The following is a 23,068-nucleotide window of genomic DNA, read 5'->3' as shown; positions in this document are numbered from 1 at the left end:
ACACCACCCCTTTTCCTAGGCGGGGTCCATGCCAGGGGCCTAAGGCAGGATTGGTCCGCGTTTCGGAATTGCTGTCCTCGGATATGCCTGTTTGCTAATGTCTCCGTGCCCTCATACGCTCGCAGCCGAAGCATTCACAGTCTCTACTGTGCCTATGTAAAGTCGTTGTGGTAACGGCAGTAAATCAGCTTGTGCCATGTGTGGAGAAGCATCTGTTGCGGTCTCAGCAGCTCACACGGCATTTTCGGAGGCAGCCAAGCCCAACTTGCTAAGGCTTCCGGATAGAATGCGGCTAGGGAGGGACAAACTGCCCCTGATCTGTTTGCAGTCTGGTTACCAAGTTAGCGTTTGGTTGCATCTACACCATGTCCACCTTCGAGAAGCCTCAGATCATTGTCCACATTCAAAAGGGCCTCAACTACACAGTGTTCGACAGCAAATGGGTGCCCTGCAGTGCCAAATTCGTGACGATGGGCAACTTCGCCCGGGGCACCGGCGTTATCCAGGTGTACGAGATCCAGCGCGGGGACCTCAAGCTGCTGCGGGAGGTGGGTGCAGGCTTGGACCGTTTGGGTTTGCGTGATCTAGGGTCTGATTCCTCTTTGCTCCACCAGAAACAGAAAGGAGGTTACAGATTGAGAAATACTTCAAACTCGGCTCACTGCCAGCCTCTTCCTCCCGCCGTCCTCCGTGCAGTCCGTTGCAAGGTTTCTGGGAAGTGAAGTTAACATTTCATGGCAACGTTCTTGGACCTTATAGGCTGTAAGCAGTTGTTGTAGTCTACTAGTAGGTATATGCAATAAACCCACATTTCATAAAGCAAAACCAAAGGAGGCACCGGGATACCTAGAACAAAGTTGATGACGAACTAGTAAATACCACATCCTTTCAAGAAGTGTCAGTTCAGTGCCTGATAGTCCCAGGCATGGGAATTGCAATGCCAGCTATCTCATGGAGTTTATTTTCTGTTGGGGGAAATAGTCAAACAGCCAGACCAAGAATGCATACATACATGTAAATCAAGATGAGTTTTCTAATGTGCAGGTCTATAAAAGTAAAAACAGATGTAGGGTGAGTAGAAACTAACTAAAGCAAATTCAGAGTAGAGTATGAAGTTTCTTTAAAAAAAAAACAGCATGTGAGAAAGCTCAGGGATAATGGTGGAAGGTAGTTTATTATCTTTTTAAAAAAGAAAAACACGAGCTGGAAGTAGTGTTGCACACCTTTACTCACAGCAATCAAGAGGAAGCAGCAGGAGAATTTCAGTTTGAAATCCTGTCTGCAACAACCACAACCCCCGTAAAAATAAAATAAAATAAAATACACATTCATAAGGGATAAGTAGGGACCATTGCAAGATATGTAAGACATTTCACAGATTTGTCCTTCTTTTTGCTTTAAGGAAAACAGGACACCACTGAACGACTTTTAGGAGGATAATGCAAGACCAGATTATAGGTTTCATATCCAGCCGCCAGTGAGCCAATTACAGAATGGGAACAATAATTGACATTTTCTTTATCCCTCCCTCCCTCCCTTCCTTTCTTCCTTTTGTGTGTGTGTTTTCTATGTTACTCAGCTGGCCTCAAACTGATAATCCTCAAACAAGGCTCTCGGGGCTGGCAAGATGGTTCAGTGGGTAAGAGCACTGACTGCTCTTCCAAAGGTCCTGAGTTCAAATCCCAGCACCCACATGGTGGCTTACAACCATCCATAACAAGATCTGATGCTCTCTTCTGGAGTGTCTGAACACAGCTACAGTGTACTTACATATAATAAGTAAATAAATCTTAAAAAAAACAAAAACAAAAAAAAACCCCAAGGCTCTCAATGGGCTGGGGTTCAGGTTTCCTGCCACAGTGCTGAGTTGTGACAAAGTAACAGTTTTATAGTTCATTACAGTATTTAAAATGTTTCTATTTGAGTTGAATGGAACAAATTGCAGCCACATGGAGGTGTTGAGAGCTGATAAGAGGTTAGGGAAGGTAGAGGATAAATAAACTTGCATGGCAAGGTATGTGGAGCACAGTCCTTCCCTGAACTTTGCTGAGAGCCTGTTTTCCGGTTTAGTTCCTACTCTATAGCCAGGTATTGGACTTGGAGATTCTAAACATAGATTGATCCTTCCTGCCTTGCCTTATGTCTTTCATCTGTTGCTGGCCCGGTGGCCAGTTCAGATTATCTGATTTAGGAAGTCCCTTCTGATCTCTGCTCAAGGAACCTTTCAGTACATTCCACTCCTATAATACTGATCATCTGTGCCAGAAGTAAACAGTCTGTCTTATTTCTAGATTGTAAGCTGGAGAGCAAGGGCAGGGTCTTCTCCTGTTCTATGTAAGGACCAGCCACCCAGTACACATTTATTAAAAGAATGGAGACTGAATGAACTTGGAACTCAGTTTTAAATACTGGTGGAGGGATTGCCAGTCAGTGTGTGGGGTAAGGACTCTGAACACGGGAGACATTGGCATAACAGAAACTAAAGTGAAACATGAGGAGCAAATGCCAGTCAACCCTCAGCCAGAAAGCTTGTATAGACTTGTGGTCTTTTGCTTTCCCAAGAATTACAATTTTTTAATTCTGCTTAGTAATAGTTACTTGAAGTGAAATGGTTTTCATCTCTTCTAATTTCTGAAGAATCCTAGCAAAGTTTTATTTATTCACTTATTTATTTTTAGTGAAAGCAATATGTGTTTCTAAAAGAGCAAGTAGGAAATGTAACTAGGGATACAAAAGAAATTGTCATACATAATCTGAACCCAGGAGTAACAACTTCGAAGTTCTGCTTCCTTTTCATTCCACGAGTAATTACTGACACTACCATCGAGGCACTGTGCTAAAAAAGAGAACATTCCCTTCTAAAATCCAAGTAAAATATTAGAAACAAAGCACCTTTCAGAACTTAATGTTGTGTTTGTTTGGGCTTCAATAGAAAAGCATGTGGGTTAAATCCATAATCCCTGGTTCTCACTGCATCAAGGTTTGTTCATGTGTTTGGTTGCTAATGATGGTTATATACAAGATTTAAAATACCCATGCATTGTTCTGTAGAAATGTGGTCTTCTGCTAGTTGAGTTTAGTGAGTACCAGAGTTAAGAACTGTTGGGCCAGGTGGAATACTTAGCTAATATTAGGAGACATACTCATTTTGTTATGATGGATTACATCAAGACTTGCTCCAGCCAGGCGTGGTGGCACACACCTTTAATCCCAGCACTTGGGAGGCAGAGGCAGGCAGATTTCTGAGTTTAAGGCCAGCCTGGTGTACAGAGTTGAGTTCCAGGACAGCCAGGGCTATACAGAGAAACCCTGTCTTGAAAACAAAACACATGGTGGCACACGCCTTTAATCCCAGCACTTGGGAGGCAGAGGCAGGTGGATTTCTGAGTTTGAGGCCAGCCTGGTCTACAAAGTGAGTCCAGGACAGCCAGGGCTATACAGAGAAACCCTGTCTTGAAAACAAAACACATGGTGGCACACGCCTTTAATCCCAGCACTTTGGAGGCAGAGGCAGGCGGATTTCTGAGTTTGAGGCCAGCCTGGTCTACAAAGTGAGTCCAGGAGAGCCAAGGCTATACAGAGAAACCCTGTCTCGAAAAACAAACAAACAAAACAAACAAACAAAAAAGACTTGCTCCAAATCCTACCCACCCAAGAAAACATAAAAGGAGGAGATCAGCTATTGCCCATGTTGTGCTTTATCTTATTGCTAAAGAAGTAGATGGAAACGAAGGGAAGAAGGTTGCGCAGTTTGGCATACACCTTTAATACAAGCACTCGGGCAGCAGAAGCTGGAAGATCTCTGTGAGTTTGATACTAGCCTGGTTTACATAGTGAGCTCCAAAATAGCCAGAGCTACATAGTGAAATCTTATCTCAAAAACCAACCAAAGCCGGGCGTGGTGGCGCACGCCTTTAATCCCAGCACTCGGGAGGCAGAGGCAGGCGGATTTCTGAGTTCGAGGCCAGCCTGGTCTACAAAGTGAGTGCCAGGACAGCCAGGGCTACACAGAGAAACCCTGTCTCGAAAAACCAAAAAAAAAAAAAAAAAAAAAAAAAAAAAACCAAACAAACTAACAAATAATTAAAAATGGAGGGTAGGGAGCTAGAGAGATGACTTGGAGGTTAAGCACACCAGCTTCTCTTCCAGATGACCCAGGTTTGATGCCATCACCCAGATAGCAACTCCCAACTGTCAGTAAGTGCAGTTCTAGGGGCTTTAATGCTCTCTTGTGGCTTTCTTTGGCACCAGCCATGCACCTAATGTACAGGCATATTTGTAGGCAAGATACCCATACGCATAAAAATTATAAAAGAAAGAAGGAAGGAAAGATGAATGGAAGGCAGCGCTTCCTTCCCTAGTTGGACAGTTTGTTGGGCCGCATGAGCAGTGTCTAGCCAAGTGCCATCTCATCATCCTTACCTGAAACTTCAACTTAGAAGACAACTTTTCTTTTTCCTAATGAACTTAAAGGTGCCGTATGGACAAAGACAGCCCTGAAAAAATGAAATCATGGCTGGAAATTGGTGGTAAGCTGGTTTGGTGTTTTAGCTACTGTGCTACTAAGGTCACTGCTTGCTAGCGTTTGCCTAACTATACTTTTTCATGTTAATTAAGTAGTGCCAGGTTGTGGAGGAGGAAATACTGACAAGCTGCAGTAGACCTGCCCACAGGCAGAACAAAAATAGCTCTCGTGGCAATTATTGATCATGGGCTTCGTTAGTCATGCTGACGTATACTCCTGGCAAAGAATATAAAAAACTAGGTCAAGTAAAGTATCACTGATGGCCATACTCAATATTTATCAATTTCATATGCTGATTTTATGTGAGATAATTTTAACCAAGTATATCATTTTACTTTTAATCAATTAGTTTTCTATCAAAGTAACCATTAGATTCTACCCATCTTTCCACGGAAAATGTACTTAACAGTATAAAAAGAGCTGGACAAACCAGCACTTTTTGTAGTGTCTTCTCAGTTACTAGTTTCTGTGAACGTCTGAGAGCAGGAGAAACATGACTGCCTTCAGAAGTCCATGTACAACTGAGCCCACCTTCCTGAGTAAAGTGGAGTCACTGCAGGCAGGTGACAAAATCGAATGTTTTAAATTGGTTTTACCTAGTATGTTTTGAGTTTGATTCTTGAACAGTAAACTCATCTAGGTTTCTGCTTCTTTGATTCAAAAGCTGAAACCCTGGGAGAAACATGATACTATATATTTATCTTACAAAAAATATAAATGAGGTTAAAACGAAAAGGGAAATCTGAAATTAGCTTTAATTCATTCCTGTACTGATTTTTTTTTTCCCCCACTTTCTTGGGCTTTGGACTTTTTTTTTTTTTTTTACGTTTCTATTGACTCGGACTTGCAGAATAGGACTGTGTAATGAAATGTTTCCTGGAATCTCCTACTGGCCTGGAGGCAGCTTCACTTAGTAGAAAGAGCTGGAAATCTGCCTGACAATTGGGATATATGTAAGAGACATCACTTCTCGTTTTAAAAATGGTATCCATGGGTACAGGCATGGTTGAGGGACTGCTTGTTGTGCAAGCATGTGGACTGAGTTTTAAATCTGCGGCAGCCATATAAAAAGCCAGGCACTTCTGCTCATCTCTAACTCATGCACTGTGGAGTACAGAGACAGGAAGGTCCCTGGGGTTTGCTGTCAGCTTAGCTTAGCTCCAGGATTCACTAAGAAACCCTGCCTCAGAGAAATAAAGGAGAGAGTGATAAATCAGGATACCTCTTCTGACTACAGCATGGATGTGCATGCCTACACACACACACACACACGGGAGAGGAAGGGTGAGGAATTGAGACAGAGAGAGACAGACAGACAGACAGAAAGAGAAGCAGCTAATAGTTTACAGCAATGTACATGTTAAGAAAAATGATGCTCATTTTTGGAAAAAACATGTGGAATGATGCTACATGTTATCATACGCTCAGTATTTGTAAAGTTTCCATGATCTTTAGCAAATGGCACGAAACACCATCTTAGACATGTGGCACATAAAATCCAGAGGATGAAAAGGGAGGATGGGGAGAGGAGTATTGTGGCGCTGGCTTTGCTGTCCCAAGAATTAGTGCTGAAGGGCTAATGGGGGCTTCCTTATACCCTCATTCAGAGAGCACTGAACACCAACCAGATTCTGTAGTTAGGACTACAAGAGGCTCATGGACATGTTTGTTCCTGTTGCCTTCACAAAACAATGTATCCATTGTATTTGCCTTTCTTCTGAGAGGTTAGCACAGTACCAACCTGGGCACCAGCAGAGATGGGAGAGCTTTTGGGAATTTAGGAATTGTGAGAGGGAAGATTAAAGATCTCTTTGTACCCTAGTGTGACCTAAAATTCACTGTGTAGCCTTGCCTGACCTGGAACTCACAGCTTCCATATCTGGAGTGCTGGGGCCACTACATGGGGTTCAAGATGGCAGCATTTCCCCTCTTCTGTAATCATATGGTCTCTCGGTTTTAGACCAGTTTGAATCATGTCTGATTTGGGCAACCAAGTGAGAAACCTTGTCTCCGAAACTGGAGAGCGAGCTCCGAGGTCACTGACTGCTCTACAGTGAGCCTGGCTTGACTCCCAGCACACACATGACAACTACCAGTTCCAGAGGCGCCCATGGCCTTTTCTAGCTTGTGTGGGTACTGCATGCACCTCCATGAAGGCAAAACACCCATGCACATTAAATAAAAATAAATCAACTCTACCCGCACCTGGACAGTGACCTAGGAGCTCAGAGCTTAAAGACGACCAAGGCTACATAGTAAGACCCTGTCTCAAAACAAAAACTACCTTTCTTTGGACAGTGATACGCTTTTAAAATCATACAAAATTGACTAAAGAAAGTATAATTTTATAGAAAATGCCTTAATTGCTTTTATGTATAATGTATTTACAACCCCCTACAGCTAAGCTGTCAACATTGTGATTATAAATAACTGTTTCCGTAAGTAAAGAATCCTTCTCTCCTTTCTGTCCAGATTGAAAAGGCCAAGCCCATTAAATGTGGAACATTTGGTGCCGCTTCTTTGCAGCAGAGATTCTTAGCTACCGGAGATTTTGGTGGAAATCTTCATATATGGTGAGATTATTAAATAGTACTGCAGTGGATAAGTACTCCCTTTGATAGGCTTATTAGTCTTCTTCTTTTTTTTTTTTTTTTTTGGTTTTTTTGAGACAGGGTTTCTCTGTGTAGCCTTGGCTGTCCTGGTACTCACTTTGTAGACCAGGCTGACCTCGAACTCAGAAATCCACCTTCCTCTGCCTCCCAAGTGCTGAGATTAAAGGCATGAGCCACCACACCCGGCCCTTATTAGTCTTCTAAAAGAGAATTCTAATTTTAAAATACTTACTTCAAATATTTTAATTCTTCTCAAAAGTAACCGAAGTAATGAGGACTGGGTTGTATCTCTGTCATATGTAAAGTCCACTTAAAATCCTAAGCTTCATATTACATTTAGGAATGAGTATGTATAACATTACATGTATGTGTACATACATGCATGTAATAGCAATGAACAAACATGCCGAATGTGAAAGAGTCAGAGGGATCTGTGAAAGGGCTTAAGTGTATGGTGGAAGAGTGAAAATGGGTCAAAAGGGAGGGAGGGAGGGAGGGAGGGAAGGAAGGAGGGAGGGAGCTCTTTCCCATGCTGGGACGATCCGTGCCTTGGGAAGGACGGAAGCCAAACGGGTTAGTGTGTAGTCAGCTGTGGTGCTTTATCCAAAAGACTTTGGTTCTGGCCTCCCATTTTATTCTCAAAGGGCAGTCTGGAACCTGCTTAAGAATTTTAAGATGGGCTGGAGAGATGGCTTTTTCCTTGCAAAACTCTCAGTTAAAGTTTTGGTTAGTATTTAATACTTTAAGATCTAGACATGACTTTTAGGAAAATGTCTATTGAACAACTCATAAAAGGCTCCTTTGAATAAATAAAATCACAGAATTGTCTGATGCCTTTATAGAAATCTTACTTAGAATTATTTCTTATTAATTAAAGTTAAATGAATTCAAATTTCTCTTTAATTGCTTTTTAGGAAAATCTATTTTCAGCATTTAAAGTATACAGCAGCTTGCTTTTCTTTCTTTCTTCCTTCCTTCCTTCCTTCCTTCCTTCCTTCCTTCCTTCCTTCCTTTGTTTCTCTCTTTCTCTCTCTCTTTCTCTCTTTCTCTCCTTCCTTCCTTCCTTCCTTCCTTCCTTCCTTCCTTCCTTCCTTCCTTCCTTTCTTTGCTTGTTTCTCATACAAGCTGTTTATTTTCGTGACAGGGTTCATGTGTACTCTGGCTGAACTGAAACTCACTATGCATCACTACATAGACCAGGCGAGCTTGGAACTCCCAAGGCTTCACCTGCCTCTGCCTCCTCATGATGAGAGTCAAGGAGTGTGCCACCACACCCCACCTAAGGAGACGTTTTGGTTGTCAATTGAATTGTACTTTTTTATAGTTAAACCATGTTCACGTATTTACCTATTTTTATAAGGATAACATAAAAGTGAAGCTAGTGTAATTTTCCTTTCTCTAACTTCTTAGCTCTTAAGTTCATATTCGTCATTTTACATATTTCATCATAGAGCTTCAGAGAAATAAAAAGAGAGGCCAGTGTCTTCCTTTCTGTATTTTATTTATTTTTCATTATTTGGGGGGCTTATCATATAGAGTAGTAGATGTTCATCATTTCAGTTATGTATATGCATATATATGTATCAATATGCTTTGGTCTTACTCATTTCCCTTTTCTATTTGCCCTTGTAAGTCTGCTCCCTGATTGCTGGTTCTCTTTCTGCCGGATCCAGCTATGATTGCTTGTCTGTCTGTCTGTCTGTTTGTTTGTTTGTTTGTTTGTTTTGAGACAGAGTCTCTCTACATAGCCCTGGCTACCCTGGAGTTCACAGTGTAGATCAAGATCAAGCTGGCCAGTAACTCACAGATCTCTGTCTGCCCCTCCCTCCCAAGTGCCGAGGTTAAAGGCATTCCCCAGCCCTCAGACTAGATACATCGTTTATCCCATTGCCCACTCCATACCTTCTGACCCCCTTTTAAGGTTTTTGTTGTTGTTGTTGAAATTATTTTCACATTTTATTCCATGTGTGTCCCTCTGTGTGTCTGTGTCTGTGTGTGTCCATGTCCATGCACAAGTGGAGAGCACATGTCCCTCTGTCTGTCTGTCTGTCTGTATCTGTGTCTCTGTGTGTACATGGCATGAACAAGGACTTGAGAGGGAGCAGAAGACAACTTCTGGGACTCTGTTGTCACTTCACACCGTGTATGATCTGGGAGTCAGTACAGGCTGTCGGGCTTGGTGACAAGTGCCTTTACCTCCCTGGCCAACCTTTCAGGTTTTATGGTGTATGTATACATATATACATGCATATTTATACACATGTGTATGAGTGTATAATCTTAAATTTATTTTTCATGCATAAGAGGAAACATGATCCCTGTTTTCCCGATTCTGGCTTATTTGCTTAATATAACAATAACCCGATATCCGCAGCAGGTCCTCAAGGTGAACAGCCTCTGGCATGTTGGAACAAACAGGAGGTATCAGAAAAATTACCACAGGGAAAACTGGTTTGTGGCGGCCAAGCGTTCATAGCGACGTCACTTTTTGATCCTTCGATATCGGCTCTTCCTATCATTGTGAAGCAGAAATCACCAGGCGTTGGATTGTTCACCCACTAATAGGGAACGTGAGCTGGGTCTAGACAGTCGTGAGACAGGTCGCCGGGCGGTGGGCGCAGGCCTGTAATCCTAGCACTCCGGAGGCAGAGGCAGGCGGACTTCTGAGTTCGAGGCCAGCCTGGTCTACAGATTTTGGGTTTTTTTCCATGTGGTTGCTGGGATTTGAACTCAGGACTTTCGGAAGAGCAATTGGTGCTCTTAACCTCTAAGCCATCTCTCTAGCCCATCTTAAAATTCTTAAGCAGGTTCCAGACTGCCCTTTGAGAATAAAATGGGAGGCCAGAACCAAAGTCTTTTGGATAAAGCACCACAGCTGACTACACACTAACCCGTTTGGCTTCCGTCCTTCCCAAGGCACGGATCGTCCCAGCATGGGAAAGAGCTCCCTCCCTCCTTCCTTCCCTCCCTCCCTCCCTCCCTTTTGACCCATTTTCACTCTTCCACCATACACTTAAAATAAAATAAAAAAAAATAAACAATTCCCACTTCCGTGTGCTTTCTTAGAAATATCATGATTTCATTTTTTGTCTTGGCTGAATAACATCTCATTGTCTATAACCTTATCCATTCCTGTCTTGATGGGTCCATTTCCTGTGCTGTTGAGTCCGTTTCAGAGACTCCTTGCCTGTGCTTCTGGCATCCAGGGTATGACTTGTGTTTTCCTCTAGCATTTTCAGAGTCTCTGTCTTAGGTTAAAGTCGTCCATTTTGAGTTGTTTTTTGTTTTTATTTATTTTAGTTTAATTGACTTTAAGGCCATGTGATAAGTCGTTATGTATTTTCTGCTTAGGAACTTGGAAGCTCCAGAGATGCCAGTGTATTCTGTAAAGGGCCACAAAGAAATCATAAATACCATAGATGGTATAGGTGGACTTGGAATTGGGGAAGGAGCCCCTGAAATCGTGACGGGCAGCCGTGATGGTGAGTCAGTCTTAAGTACTGAACAAATGTTTAATGGGAACCTCTGTGTGCTGCCATATCCTCTGCACATAGAATCCTCTGGTTGGCTTGACTCTGTATCTACCATACATCTGCATTTATTTGTGCATCTACATTATAACAGACAAGTTTTATTGCACATCTCTCATTCATTTCCAGCTTCTGTGTATTTGCAGGTAGAGACCCAGCACTGAATATTTCAATGTGGACTTAGTTCAACAACTAACAAAGAGCTGAGTTCGAAATACTTACAAGTCTTCGAGGGTTTCTGAAGCAGCCATGGGATATGTGAGGCAGCTTCTCATCTTCTTTCTAAAAAGCAGAATTACTACTTAGCAGACTGTCAGGTTGACAGGTACCTGAAGACATGTTCTGTGATGTGTCCATGAGGTCCCCAGCACTGGCCTCAGTGACCAACAGACCCGGCCTGGATGACTAATGGGCCCACGTTTTGTTGTCTCATATGGAGATGTGTTAGTTGCTCGCAAAAGAGTACTATAAAAGAAAATGAGATATCACTTTCTAATAGTTACTGGAGAGCAGAGGTGTGTTAGAATCACTTTTCATGGGAGCCACGTGGGACACGTGGATGGCGAGTAGTTCATCGTGCTGCCATTGCCATTGTGCTTCTCTCCCGTACTTAAAGGTCGTCAGATGCAGTTGCTTCTGCTTCCGTAGCTCTTTATTTTAATGGCTGTAACATTCCACCGTGTGGCTATAACATCATACAATGTTTCCATAATAACCATTCCAAGGTTTCTGGGTGTTCTTAGGATAGAGGCTTGAAGATTTAAAGAAGTGATTTTAGTTTTAAAGAAGTGATGTATGTAAGTCCTGGGGGATATTTTATGATTTAGAAAATGCTCTTGTGCCTGAGGGTGTTTGATGCCCCAGTGTAGGGGAATGCCAGGGCGGTAAGACGGGAGGACCCCCACAGAGGCAGGGCGAGTGGAGATGGGATAGGGGGTTTCTGAAGGGGAGACCTGGAAAGGGGAAAACATTTGAAATGTAAATAAAGAAAACATCCAATTTAAAAAGAAAAAAGAATGTATATTTAAATAACCCACAGATACCCATTTCCCTTGCCAGCTATAGTGGATGAGAGGCTACAGGTGGCTGGCATTGCTTTTTCCTGCTGTGAGTTTGTAGACTAGAAGCTGTCCTCCATCTCCACTGTTCTCCATCTCCACTGTCCTCCGTCTCCACTGTCCTCTGTCTCCACTGTCCTCTGTCTCCACTGTCCTCCATCTCCACTGTCCTCTGTCTCCACTGTCCTCTGTCTCCACTGTCCTCCGTCTCCACTGTCCTCTGTCTCCACTGTCCTCCGTCTCCACTGTCCTCCGTCTCCACGTGTGCTAGTGTCCGTGCCTGTGTATTGATTAGTTCTGTGTTTTGAATTGTCTTTATGTTCTTTGCTAATTCCAGTGTGGAAAACTTACAAAACTCTTAATGACTTGTACAAACCCTTAGCTGAGATGGTGATCTCTGTCAGAACTGTGGGAGTCCCCTCCAGTGGAGATGGAGGGGAGTGGGGCAGTGGAGATGGAGGACAGTGGAGACGGAGGACAGTGGAGATGGAGAACAGTGGAGATGGAGGACAGCTTCTAGTCTACAAACTCACAGCAGGAAAAAGCAATGCCAGCCACCTGTAGCCTCTCATCCACTATAGCTGGCAAGGGAAATGGGTACCTATGGGTTATTTAGATATACATTCTTTTTTCTTTTTAAATTGGATGTTTTCTTTATTTACATTTCAAGTAGCCTTTCTGGTGACAGCTCTATCCCTGGTCTCTTGTAGGGATTTTTTTTCCCCTTCCCTGTTCATGTTCACATGTAGACCCTTTAGCCATCTCAGTACATGCAATCATGTTGATTGCAGGCTATGACACTAGTTACTATGTAGATTACTAACTACACTACTAGTTAGTAATCCTAAAATATGAATTAATATAAGAGGGTGAAACTTAGTTTAATCTAATTTTATTAATATTCCCTCCTCATTAACTGTTGCGGGAAAGCTAAGCTTAATTCTATGTGAAGCAGATGGGGTTGTTTCTTCTTCTGTGTCAACAAGTAAAACTGGACCTCATGCATGCTGGTCACTCTGCCATGAACTGCCTCGCTAGCAGCTAAAATGGTCTTTTAGAACCCCATATAAAAATGTAATGACAGCCCTTATTCTTCTGTATAAGAAAAGAACCAATGGTTATACATGTAGTAAGAAAAACAAAGTTAAAATGATACTCCCACTATTCTAAATGTGTTTGTATGTATGTGGTGCTAACCCAGACAATAAGGCCTGTTTTGAGTGTCCCTCAGAACTTACAGATAGCCTAGGAATACTTTTGGGTTATCTCTGATTTAGGAATCATTTCTAATACTAACATGGAGTTGTGTCTGGTATCAAGTACAACTTAACCATTTTGAAGTCAGAAAAACATGAATAGTTTTCAGATGTTGTAAACAATTGTTGTCGCATATATAGATAACTGTGGAAAGAGAACGCAAACAAACAGGAAGTGTGATCAGTCACTATGAATTTTGCCAACGCCTTTTATCTATGACAGGAACTGTAAAGGTGTGGGACCCAAGGCAAAAAGAGGATCCTGTCGCTAACATGGAACCTGCACAAGGAGAAAACAAGAGAGACTGTTGGACCGTGGCATTTGGTAAGTTACCAACAAGATACTACATTTTAGGTTCATCATGGTTCAGGAAATTACAGGCAGTCTCCGGTAGCCTGTTCTGTAGACTATTCTGAGATGTGTCCAGTTAGGTATCATAGACTTAATATCAGCCCCAGGCTAGGATTTCATCTTCACTGTGCTATTATTGTGTGCCTTGGGGAAATGACTGTATGTACAGTGTAGCTAATAGAATTTTCTTAATAGTGTTGAGGAGCCAATGAAGTAATGTCACTAAAGCCCTTAGAATGTGCATAGTGTTGAAAATATTTACTATTATTACAATAGTTTTTTGTTTAATTGATAATATTGACCTAGTTTAGTACCAAATGCCATTAATAGGGTTAAGCAAAGCCTCAAATGCAGATGATACCCTAAAAAATCTCAAATTACATTTTACATAGTGTTTACTTTCTAGAAAATAGTCATGCCATTGCATAATTACTTCTTATAAGTCTGAAATAAATTAACCCTGTATTAATATACTTGTAATGTGACTTGATCTTGTCAGTGTTGCTGCTTGTCTTTGACTGTAAAAGATGCAGGCCAGAGGCCAGGCTAGCCACACCTTCCCAAGTAGTTACAATAACAGGCATGTACTGCTGCATGCAGCTCCATATTTAGTTTTAAACCTGTGGGGTTTCTTGACAAGGCTGTCCTCAAACTGGAGAGATCTGCCTGCCTCTGCCTTTCAGGTGCTGGGACTATGGCATGTGCCACCACACGTGGCTTTTGTTATTTTTGTTTGTTTGTTTGTTTTGTTTTGTTTTGTTGTTTTGAGACGAGATCTCACTATGTTGCTCAGGTTGGCCTCAAACTTCTAGGTTCAAGTAATACTCTTGCTTCAGCCTGCTTCAGCCTTCTGAGGCAGGTGGGCACCTCCATGGCCGCCCAACTTTGGATTTTTTAAATTACTATACTGTGAACATGCAGCAGTGAAACGGGGTGATCACTGAGGCCTGCAGCACATGGTTTAGTGAAGAAGGGCTGACGTCTGCTTTACTTAGCGTGTAAAGCATAAGTAATAAAACATGCCAAGAGGTGTTTGCCCATGCAGAGACACAGGCACAGACACACAGAGGGAGAAAGATGAGTTTGATCTCTGAACAAGGAGTCCAAGGATTTCTGTCTCTGAAATTGGGAAAAATAACTTCAGAATGCCCTAGAAGGAGATGTGGAGCAACTGGCCACAAAGATGGCTCTAACCATAGCTGTTTGTGGGGCCAGGAGGTAGTGGTCTGCCTTGGATGGTCTGTGCATGGTACGATCTGGTCTGAGCTGTCAGGATGTCACTGGTGCTGAGTGGTGGGGTGCGGAAGGCATAATGGTGATGAGTTGAAAAGTTTTAGGCAGGGTTCCAGGTAAGGAAGGCAATGAAAATGAGTCATAAGACAGATACAGAATAAGTAGTATTTACAGTTTTGTGTACTTCAAATGGAGAACAGAGTAAAGGATTCTGTCCAAGATGCTCATGAGATTGATAATGGAGAGAAAGACGTTGTTCATTGAAAAGTTCCACAAGCAGTGGGACAGTAATAAGCTGAGGTCAGCTTGGGACCTAGAAGAGCAAGATACTGGTACCATCAAGAGCTCCCGGTAGAAATGCAAGCCTGGAGTTTCTGAGGAGGAAGCTGGAGGCAGTTGAGAATGGAGACATTGGAGCCAGGTAGCCTCATACACTGACAGGGCCTTCCTCTTCTCTCACATCTTCTCATTTGTGAGAGCTATGCAGGAAAACCTTCCTGGAGTTAAGCATGCTGAAATTAAAATCACATTCTAAACTCCAGCTGTGGTCACCTACACAACTAAAACTGCTTTCCAACTCATTACCCAGGTGGGGTAACCAGAAAAATATTCTGCAAAATCATTTTAAAATGAATTTGCATTCATATATGGCCACTACCAAGGAATGAGAAAGAAGCATAAGCATATTTATCTTCGCAGGCCCTACTAAGTGTGAGCTGTAGTTGCTCTGTCTTTGCAGCTATCAGAGTGGATTATAGAGCTTCATATTTGCCAAAGAAGCCCTAAGTCATATCTGAGCCTGAGAGAGCATTTCCTTTCTGTTTAGAATCCAGGGAACACTTTCAAGTAGACTTTTGTCATAGAGTTTATAGTAAGCATTTAAACAAAAAAGTTAGTTTTCCTCATCTCCTGTTAGGACTGATGGCTGGGGTTATCCCCAGTGTAATTTTTTAAAATTAGATTATTTTTCCTAGCAGCCTTTACCTTGGATTTATGAAGACCTGAAATGTATCTTGATTTCCAGGCAATGCTTATAATCAAGAAGAACGTGTTGTCTGTGCTGGCTATGACAATGGGGACATCAAGCTGTTTGATCTCAGGAACATGTCACTGCGGTGGGAGACAAACATTAAAAATGGGGTAATGTGCATTTCTGTCCTCTCCCAACATCACTGAGCGTGTTTGTACCTGCTCTCTACCTCCAAGCAGAACAGAAGTCTCAGATCCCTTCTCTTAACCCATGTCTTTCAGTCTTCTACCGAAAGTTAACCTTACTGGGCTAAACCACTTCGAATCTAATGGCTGCCATGCATCCTTTCTTAAAAAAGTAAACTCATGAGCTGGAGGGATGGTTCAACGATTAAAGGCTAAGCTTACAACCAAAGTATAAGAAAGTGAACACATATCAGATGTGGTTTGTACAGAGTTGCCCTCCTGCCCTTCTGAGGACCAGCAGATGATGTTAAATTGAGTAAATATGAGACCTTTTCTTGCTGGATTAGGAAAAGCTTCACCAAATATCTTTGGACTTTGGTTCGTGAGCTTTATTAAGGAATTTGGTTCCTTTCTGATTTCTGAAGGCAGTGCTAAATAATGAAAACAGTGGGTTGTGATCTTCTACTGTGCATGGGAACCCAGATGGCTTTACTGATTAAATTAACTCAAAAGGTTTAATGATTATTCAAGCACTTCTCCATGGTCTTTTCATTTTTAAGCCATTCAGATAACTTAAGAGAGCCAACAAGGGCTGGAGAGACAGCTCAGTGATTAAGAGCATTGAATGCTCTTTCAGAGGACCTGAGTTTGATTCCTAGCATACACGTGGTGGCTCAGAGCCGTCTGTAACTCCACTTCCAGGTACTATGACCCCTCATCTGTCCTCCTGGGCATCAAGTGTATACCTGGTGTACATATATGAAAGCAGGCAAAACCCATAAACCCATATACATTATTTAAAAGTAAAGAGAATGAGAGCCTATCAGTGAGAGATGCTCTCTGCTTTCAGGTATGCAGCTTGGAATTTGACAGAAAGGACATAAGTATGAATAAGTTAGTAGCGACATCTCTAGAAGGGAAGTTCCACGTCTTCGACATGAGAACACAGCATCCTACCAAAGGCTTTGCTTCTGTTACAGAAAAGGTAAGTAGGAGGGACTCTCTCTATGGAGAAGGCTGGTATTTGTTTTAGATAGTACATAGAATGAGTCTCCAGGCTTCCTCTGTCTGCCATGTACTTGTGGGATCGTAAGTGGTTTTGCGTAGATTACTTTTCTAAAGGTTGCCAGCTTTATAGTTCCTGATTATTAAAACTATCTTGATTAGCCTGGAATCTTATTTTATAGTTTAAAAATAAATAAATAAATAAATAAATAAATAAACCGTGCTGATGCCAAGAATCTGATGAGGAAATCCTAGCCTGGTATATTCTAATAAATACATATTATTTCTGTTAATAACTAACAGTGTACTTTCCAGAAACATCATTTTCACTGTATCATTTTATTTTATATTATCATTTGCTGTAGTAAGTGAACTTGCTTTGAAACACTGGATTAGAAAGTGAGAGATATTCAGCAATGTTCTGTTTGCTTATACTTTAGCTTCTACTTGAGCTTTAGTGGGGAAGATGGTTGCTTTATAAGATTAGAAAAATAGGTAAGGAAAGAAAAACAAAGAGAAAGTAATTTACACACACACAAAAGATGTCTGGAATAAAGCACGTATAAAAAATTCATATTGAAATATCCTGTCTTACAAGAGACAGGCAGGATGTGTTACCTTCTTTCCTGAATATAAGAAAGAAAGCAGCTACAGGTTTGCTGTTTCCTTAAGATTCAAATATACAAGTTCTCAGGAAGTGAGAAGCTATGTCCATCCCTCCCTACTCTGGATGCTGTGGCATTCCATTCATTTTTTGCAACCCCTCATTGAGATGCTGGGGGATTTCATTCTTGCTGTTCTGGAACTCTGAAAACTAGGCTGGCCTCGAACTCAGAGATCCGCCTGTCTCTAACTCCTGGGTCCTGGGAGTGAAGGTCTGCACCACACTCAGTTGGCGGGTTATGGTTTTGGTTTTGTTTAGCAAAACCACTATTAGAAAGTAAAAGGATGTTGAATCTCGTGTGTTAATTTTATGTCCTGATACTTTGCTGGAAGTATTTATTAAGTCTAGTAATTTTCTGGTAGAGTCTTTAGGATCTTTTAAGTCTAACATGAGGGAGCTCTGGGACACCATGAAAAGACCCGGTCATGGAATTAAGGGAGTAGAAGAAAGAAAATACTCTACCAAAAGCACATTTTCACTGACGTCATAGGCAGTTTTCTGAGTCTAGAAAAGCCATGCCCGGGCATATCTCGGAAAGAGAAGCTTGAGTGACATGTTGTAGTGAAAACACACAAGAGAATAGTCAGGTCACTTACAAAGGTAGGCCTACTAATTTGATAGAAACACTTTGAGTCAGGAAGGCGCCAACAGGCCCCACTGCCAACCCAGACTATACTCCTCAGCAAAACTGCTGGCTAAAATTAAAGCAGCAATAAAATGCTCTTTAGTAACAATGAAGAAAAGGTGGTTACCGTGCTTTGTCGTCGAGTCTACTCTTCAGGGCTTCCATTTCGTCTTTAACATCATGTGTGTATGTCTGACTAGGCCCATAAATCCACTGTATGGCAAGTCCGGCACCTGCCTCAGAACAGGGAGATCTTTCTGACGACGGGAGGCGCTGGGAGTCTTCACCTCTGGAAGTAGTAAGTCTTTTTCAGTTATTTGTGGATGTGAAGCAGGAGTTGATGAATTTTTCTTTCTTTTTTTTTTTCCTTTAAAAATTGATTACTTCAATGCCAGGATGTTCATTTTCTAGGTGTTATGTAACTAGTTTTCAAAATAGTTTTTTACTGATGTAATTCTTTTACATTTAATAAAAATTTGCCCTTTTCTGACACAATAAATGTATTTGTCATAGTTATGTTTCTCTATATGAGAACTACTTAGAAACATTTAAGATTTTCCACACACATACCCCCCCCCCCGTAAGTTTGAAATTATAGATGGGCATGTTCACACTGTTAATCCCAGCACAGAGAAGATGGGGCCAAGAGGATTTTGTGTCGGCCTAGGCCACAGGATATGACCCTGTCTCAAAAAATGAGCAATAAATAAAAGGAAGGAGACACTGAAGTACTGCTAGGTTGGCTGTCAGTTAAGCAGGTTTTTAAACAAATTGAATGTTTGAAAACTTTAAGCATTATTCGGAAAATGACAAGCTTACAATTGAAGGATATTTTGATTACTAGTATACAAAACCTAACAACAGTATTTACAGTATGGCTCGGGCTTTCAAGTTTACAAAGCCTTCCCTAAGCTCCTTTTAAAAGCTGAATACAGGGTTGAGTCAGATAGTACTTGTTAGAGAACTGGAGCTATATTAACTGACAAACTTGTGATTGCTTTTGATTGAAATGACATTTTACGCACGCCTTTAATCCCAGCACTGGTCTAAGAGTGAGTTCCAGGACAGTCAGGGCTACACAGAGAAACCCTGTCTTGGAAGAAACAAAAAAAAACAAACAAACAAGCCTTATCTCATTGTAAATTGTGCTGTCTGTCAGTAGGAAGCAGTAAAAGTGTTTTAAGTGTTCCGGGAGGTGGTTGGGTAGATAGATCATTTGGTCCTGGAACCTCTGCCCTTTATTCCTTCATGGGTCTAATCTAGTCTTCCTGCAGGTTAGGCTTTGCCAGACTCGTTAGCTAAGCTGTGCCTGTTCCTTGATTCCCCATTTCTTGAGACTGCTTCCACATGTGGGCAGAGTGGCAGCTAGGTTGTCTAGGTTGTTTTTTTACTTTATGTTAATAAGGCTGGATCTATATGCACTGAGAAATTTGAAGTGTATTTCTTGGCTTTTTTCCCTCAAGATTAACCACTGTATCTCGTGTGTGTGTGTGTGTGTGTGTGTGTATGTGTGTGTGTGTGTGTGTGTGTGTGTGTCTCCATATGGAGACCCAAAGCCAACATGTGGTGTCTTTCTCGATCAGTATCCACTTTTTTTGTTGAACTGGGAGCTCCCTGGTTATGGCTAGGCTATCTGAATGGCTGCTAAGCAGTAAGATCACAGGCAGTACCAAGGCATCCTTGTTTTGTTTTTTTGTTTTTTTTTTTACATGGTTCTGGAACCAAATCTAGTCCTCGTGGTTGTGGAGGAAGCACTTTATCCAGGGAGGGATCAGTCCCATTCCTGGAGGTTACCTTGGGATGAGCATCAATCACTATCACCGCAGGTGATTGTGTGCTTTGTAAATGCTGCTTTGGAGCTTTGCGGGGAAGCCTGTGCCAGTAGAGAGAAGTGGCTGACATAGAGTGCACTTGAGCTTCGATTGTGCTTATCGCTCTGCCTTGACAGTGCTGTCAGGCTGTCAGCATTCACGGGGTGCCTCCCCAGGCATTCGGGAGAGGATGCAGGTGAGCTTTCAGACTTTAAAAAACACACAAAAAAGAAGTCTTACGTAGGCAGTGTGGAGACAGTAGAAGCAATTACTTATGCTTTTGTTGTTATTGTTATGGTTTTTTGAACTGGGGTCTCACTATGTAGCCCTGACTGGCCAGCAACTGCCTTACAGACAAGGCTGGCCTCAGGGTAGTGCAGCCTCTGCCTCCTGAGCGCTGGGATTAAAGGTGTGTATAACCACACATGGCCTTTATGTTTTAATACTAAATAACTGAAAACTTTATTAAGAGATGTGAGGAAAGTATCAGACATGTGCCACTGCATTCGAGAGTATATGTGTATGTATGTGAGTGTGAACACTTTCTTCCTTTTAAGTAAAATAATGTTGGCCGTAAAAGGAAGAGAACATGTTTTCTGCCTGTGGCTTCTCCATTTCTACTGTGTCTGACTGCTTTGTGTCTCTTAGCCTCTGGGTCTGGTTTATGTTTTGTTCCTTGGCTGATTGCAGTGTTTTTGCATTCACAGAGTGTCATGATAAGCAGTGGGCTCTGAAGGTCCCTGTGAGGAGGTGTTCCTTAGAGCCTTAAAATGTGTCTCTGAGAGAAGGGGATTTCTTTTTTCCCACCTTTCAGTTCTATATCAGGTATTATTTAGTTGCTGATCTTTCCTTCTTCTTGGCTTAAAATTTTGTTAAAAAAAAAAGAAAGAAAAGAAAAGAAACGAGAAGAAAAGAAAAGGAAAGAAAAAAATCAGATGTTCTTAGCATTACTTTCTCTCTTGTGAAAGCAGTGGTTTTTAAAATGTCTCCCCAGTGTCACTCCCACTGCATAGTACAGACAAGGTACTCAGGCTTGGTCTGCATAGTGGACTCTGGGTGAGCTATGGTACCAAGTCTTTTGTGGATGTGTTAAATGAGCTTTTGTAACTGTTGCTTACAGTCCTTTCTGTGGTACACACATTGCCCATTGGTGTCTGGCCATCCAAATTTCGGAAAGAATTACAACAAAAGATTATGGAGAGCCCTAAGTCAGACCAACCTATAGCATTCATATTAAAAAAGAAGCACAGGCAGATGCTGAACAGAGGTGCTGTGTGGAAGTTTGCAGGAAAAGTCACCGTTGCCCGAGGATGAAATTCTGCCTTTACTCCTGTAAAGTCAATATTGGAAAGTTCTAAGTGCTGCTTCAGTGATCAGCTGAGAAATAAAAGTCACTGAAGCTTACATATAAAAATCCACCCGTGAACGCCAAGATTTCACTCTTACCCCTTTACTCCTGTCTTTTAGTGAATACCCAACTCAGCGGTCAAAGAAAGATTCCGAGGGCTTGGAGATGGGAGTCGCAGGTTCCGTCAGCCTTCTGCAGAACGTGACCGTGTCTACTCAGCCCATCTCCAGTTTGGACTGGAGTCCTGACAAAAGGGGGCTCTGCGTCTGTAGTTCATTTGACCAGATGGTACGTGTGTTGATAGTTACAAAGCTCCAGACCATTTGACTCAGACTTTACACTTGACATTGTCCAGAGGGTTACTCACAGAACTGTGACTTGATCTGTGTTTTGCATCCTCTGGCCTCATTGAAGACGGTTGGATTTGAGTGATGAGTGACAGCCATGGGCATAAAGCCAGCCAGCCTCTAGCATCTTTGGGTGTTTGCTGGCCTGACCAGCATGCTTCTGCACGTGAAGGCCCCATGCACCAGCACCAGCTTTGTTCCTTTTCCCCATGTTTCTACTCAGAAACATTAGAGCCAGGAGTTGTGGTGCCAGCTACTTAACAAGCTGAGGCAGGAGGATCAATGTAGTCCATAAGATCAAGACTAGCTTGGGCAACATAGTGAGACCCTGCCTTAAAATACAGTTGGATGAGACCCAAGTTTGATCATCAGTATCTCTATCAGGTGACTTATAATTCCTGTAACTCCAGTTGCAGGGCATCTCATACCATTTTCTGGCTGTATTGAGCAGAGGTACTCAGAGACACATGCACATTCTTAGAAATTAAAAAAAAAAAATTGTATTTAAATTTAAAGCCAAAGTCAGTAGTTGTTATTTAAGTGTATTTTAAGTCTGTTCTGTATGTGCATAGCTCTGTGCTTTCTCTGTACACTGTGCTCCTACTCGGAGTCACTTCACTTGGTCTGTAAAGTTCCAGAAGAGCACGGTCCGCCTGGCCAGCCTGGAGAACTGTGTTCAGCAGTGTAACTGGTAAAATCCTGTGACTTCCAGCTGTCTCTCTTTTACTCAGATACCAGCCTTAGTTGTCTTTTGGCTGTGGGAAGTGATGACGGGCCATTGAAGATTGAATTTTTTTTTAAACCTTTTTGTCAAACCTTTAAAATATATATTTTAAAATAAACAGGTTTTTAAACTATTTGGAGGCGTTGATTCTTTCCCTTTGTTTTCCCCTTCTTCCTCCTTGTTAAGTACACCTTAGTTTCACTGGCCCACATCATAAGCTGAGCCTCCGGGAGGACTGGATTAATCATACCTGCATTAAACCTTGTGTCTCCCAGCTCAGTTCACAGGGGCAGAGACACATATAATATTTATATTTACAAAACCAATGAGCTCTTTATTCCCAACATGCTTTTATAGAACAGCGCTCTGGAGGGTTAAGTGCTTGCTATGAAGGAGGAACGCCTGAGTTCTGAGGACTCTCATAGTAAGGTGGAAAGACAGACACTCAGCCCTGACCACTGACACATATGCACAGCATGCACACAAACACATACAAAGCACATTTAAAAGGAGCGAAGTTGTAAGTATAATATAATAAAAATAAAATTGATCTTTAAAAAGGCCGCTTGGATTTTTCTCCCAATGTTCAAAAAAGAAAAAAATAGAAAATATATGAGAATCTGGCTTCGAGTATTTGTTATTGATGATATAGAAAGGTTTAACTAGAACAATTAATTTATTTCATGAAATCTAAGATATCAGTTGTAGAATTACCTTGTACCTCAGAGGAAGAACAAACTATCATCAATGACGTTGCTGCCCTGCTTTCTTATCAGCTGGTATTTGCTTTGTACTATTTTATTTTGGTACCGGGTATATTTTG

At 41.8% G+C, this 23,068-nt stretch overlaps 1 protein-coding gene across 1 annotated transcript; it reads left to right on the top strand.

The window, feature by feature from the left end:
- The first annotated feature begins 280 nt into the window (after nt 1–280).
- On the top strand, nt 281–22,864 carry Dnaaf10 (dynein axonemal assembly factor 10). The gene is made up of 8 exons (XM_021176456.3): nt 281–548; nt 6,998–7,098; nt 10,489–10,619; nt 13,205–13,306; nt 15,591–15,706; nt 16,572–16,706; nt 18,216–18,313; nt 21,294–22,864. The coding sequence occupies exons 1-8, from the start codon at nt 366–368 to the stop codon at nt 21,499–21,501; spliced, it is 1,074 nt and encodes a 357-aa protein (XP_021032115.1). The 5' UTR covers nt 281–365; the 3' UTR covers nt 21,502–22,864.
- Nucleotides 22,865–23,068: the final 204 nt, after the last annotated feature.

Source organism: Mus caroli, unplaced genomic scaffold (assembly GCF_978045245.1).
Source record: "Mus caroli unplaced genomic scaffold, Mus_caroli_1 scaffold_13, whole genome shotgun sequence".
In the NCBI taxonomy this organism is placed as follows: Eukaryota; Metazoa; Chordata; class Mammalia; order Rodentia; family Muridae; genus Mus; species Mus caroli.
Note: the sequence above shows the minus strand (reverse complement) of the source record. Positions and strands in the feature narration are given on the sequence as shown.

Excerpts from the sequence above, each read along its gene's own strand:
- Dnaaf10 (XM_021176456.3), top strand. The coding sequence starts at position 366 with ATGTCCACCTTCGAGAAGCCTCAGATCATTGTCCACATTCAAAAGGGC. Across the intron at positions 13,307-15,590 it reads CTGTTGGACCGTGGCATTTG|GCAATGCTTATAATCAAGAA; the intron begins GTAAGTTACCAA and ends CTTGATTTCCAG. Across the intron at positions 16,707-18,215 it reads TTGCTTCTGTTACAGAAAAG|GCCCATAAATCCACTGTATG; the intron begins GTAAGTAGGAGG and ends ATGTCTGACTAG.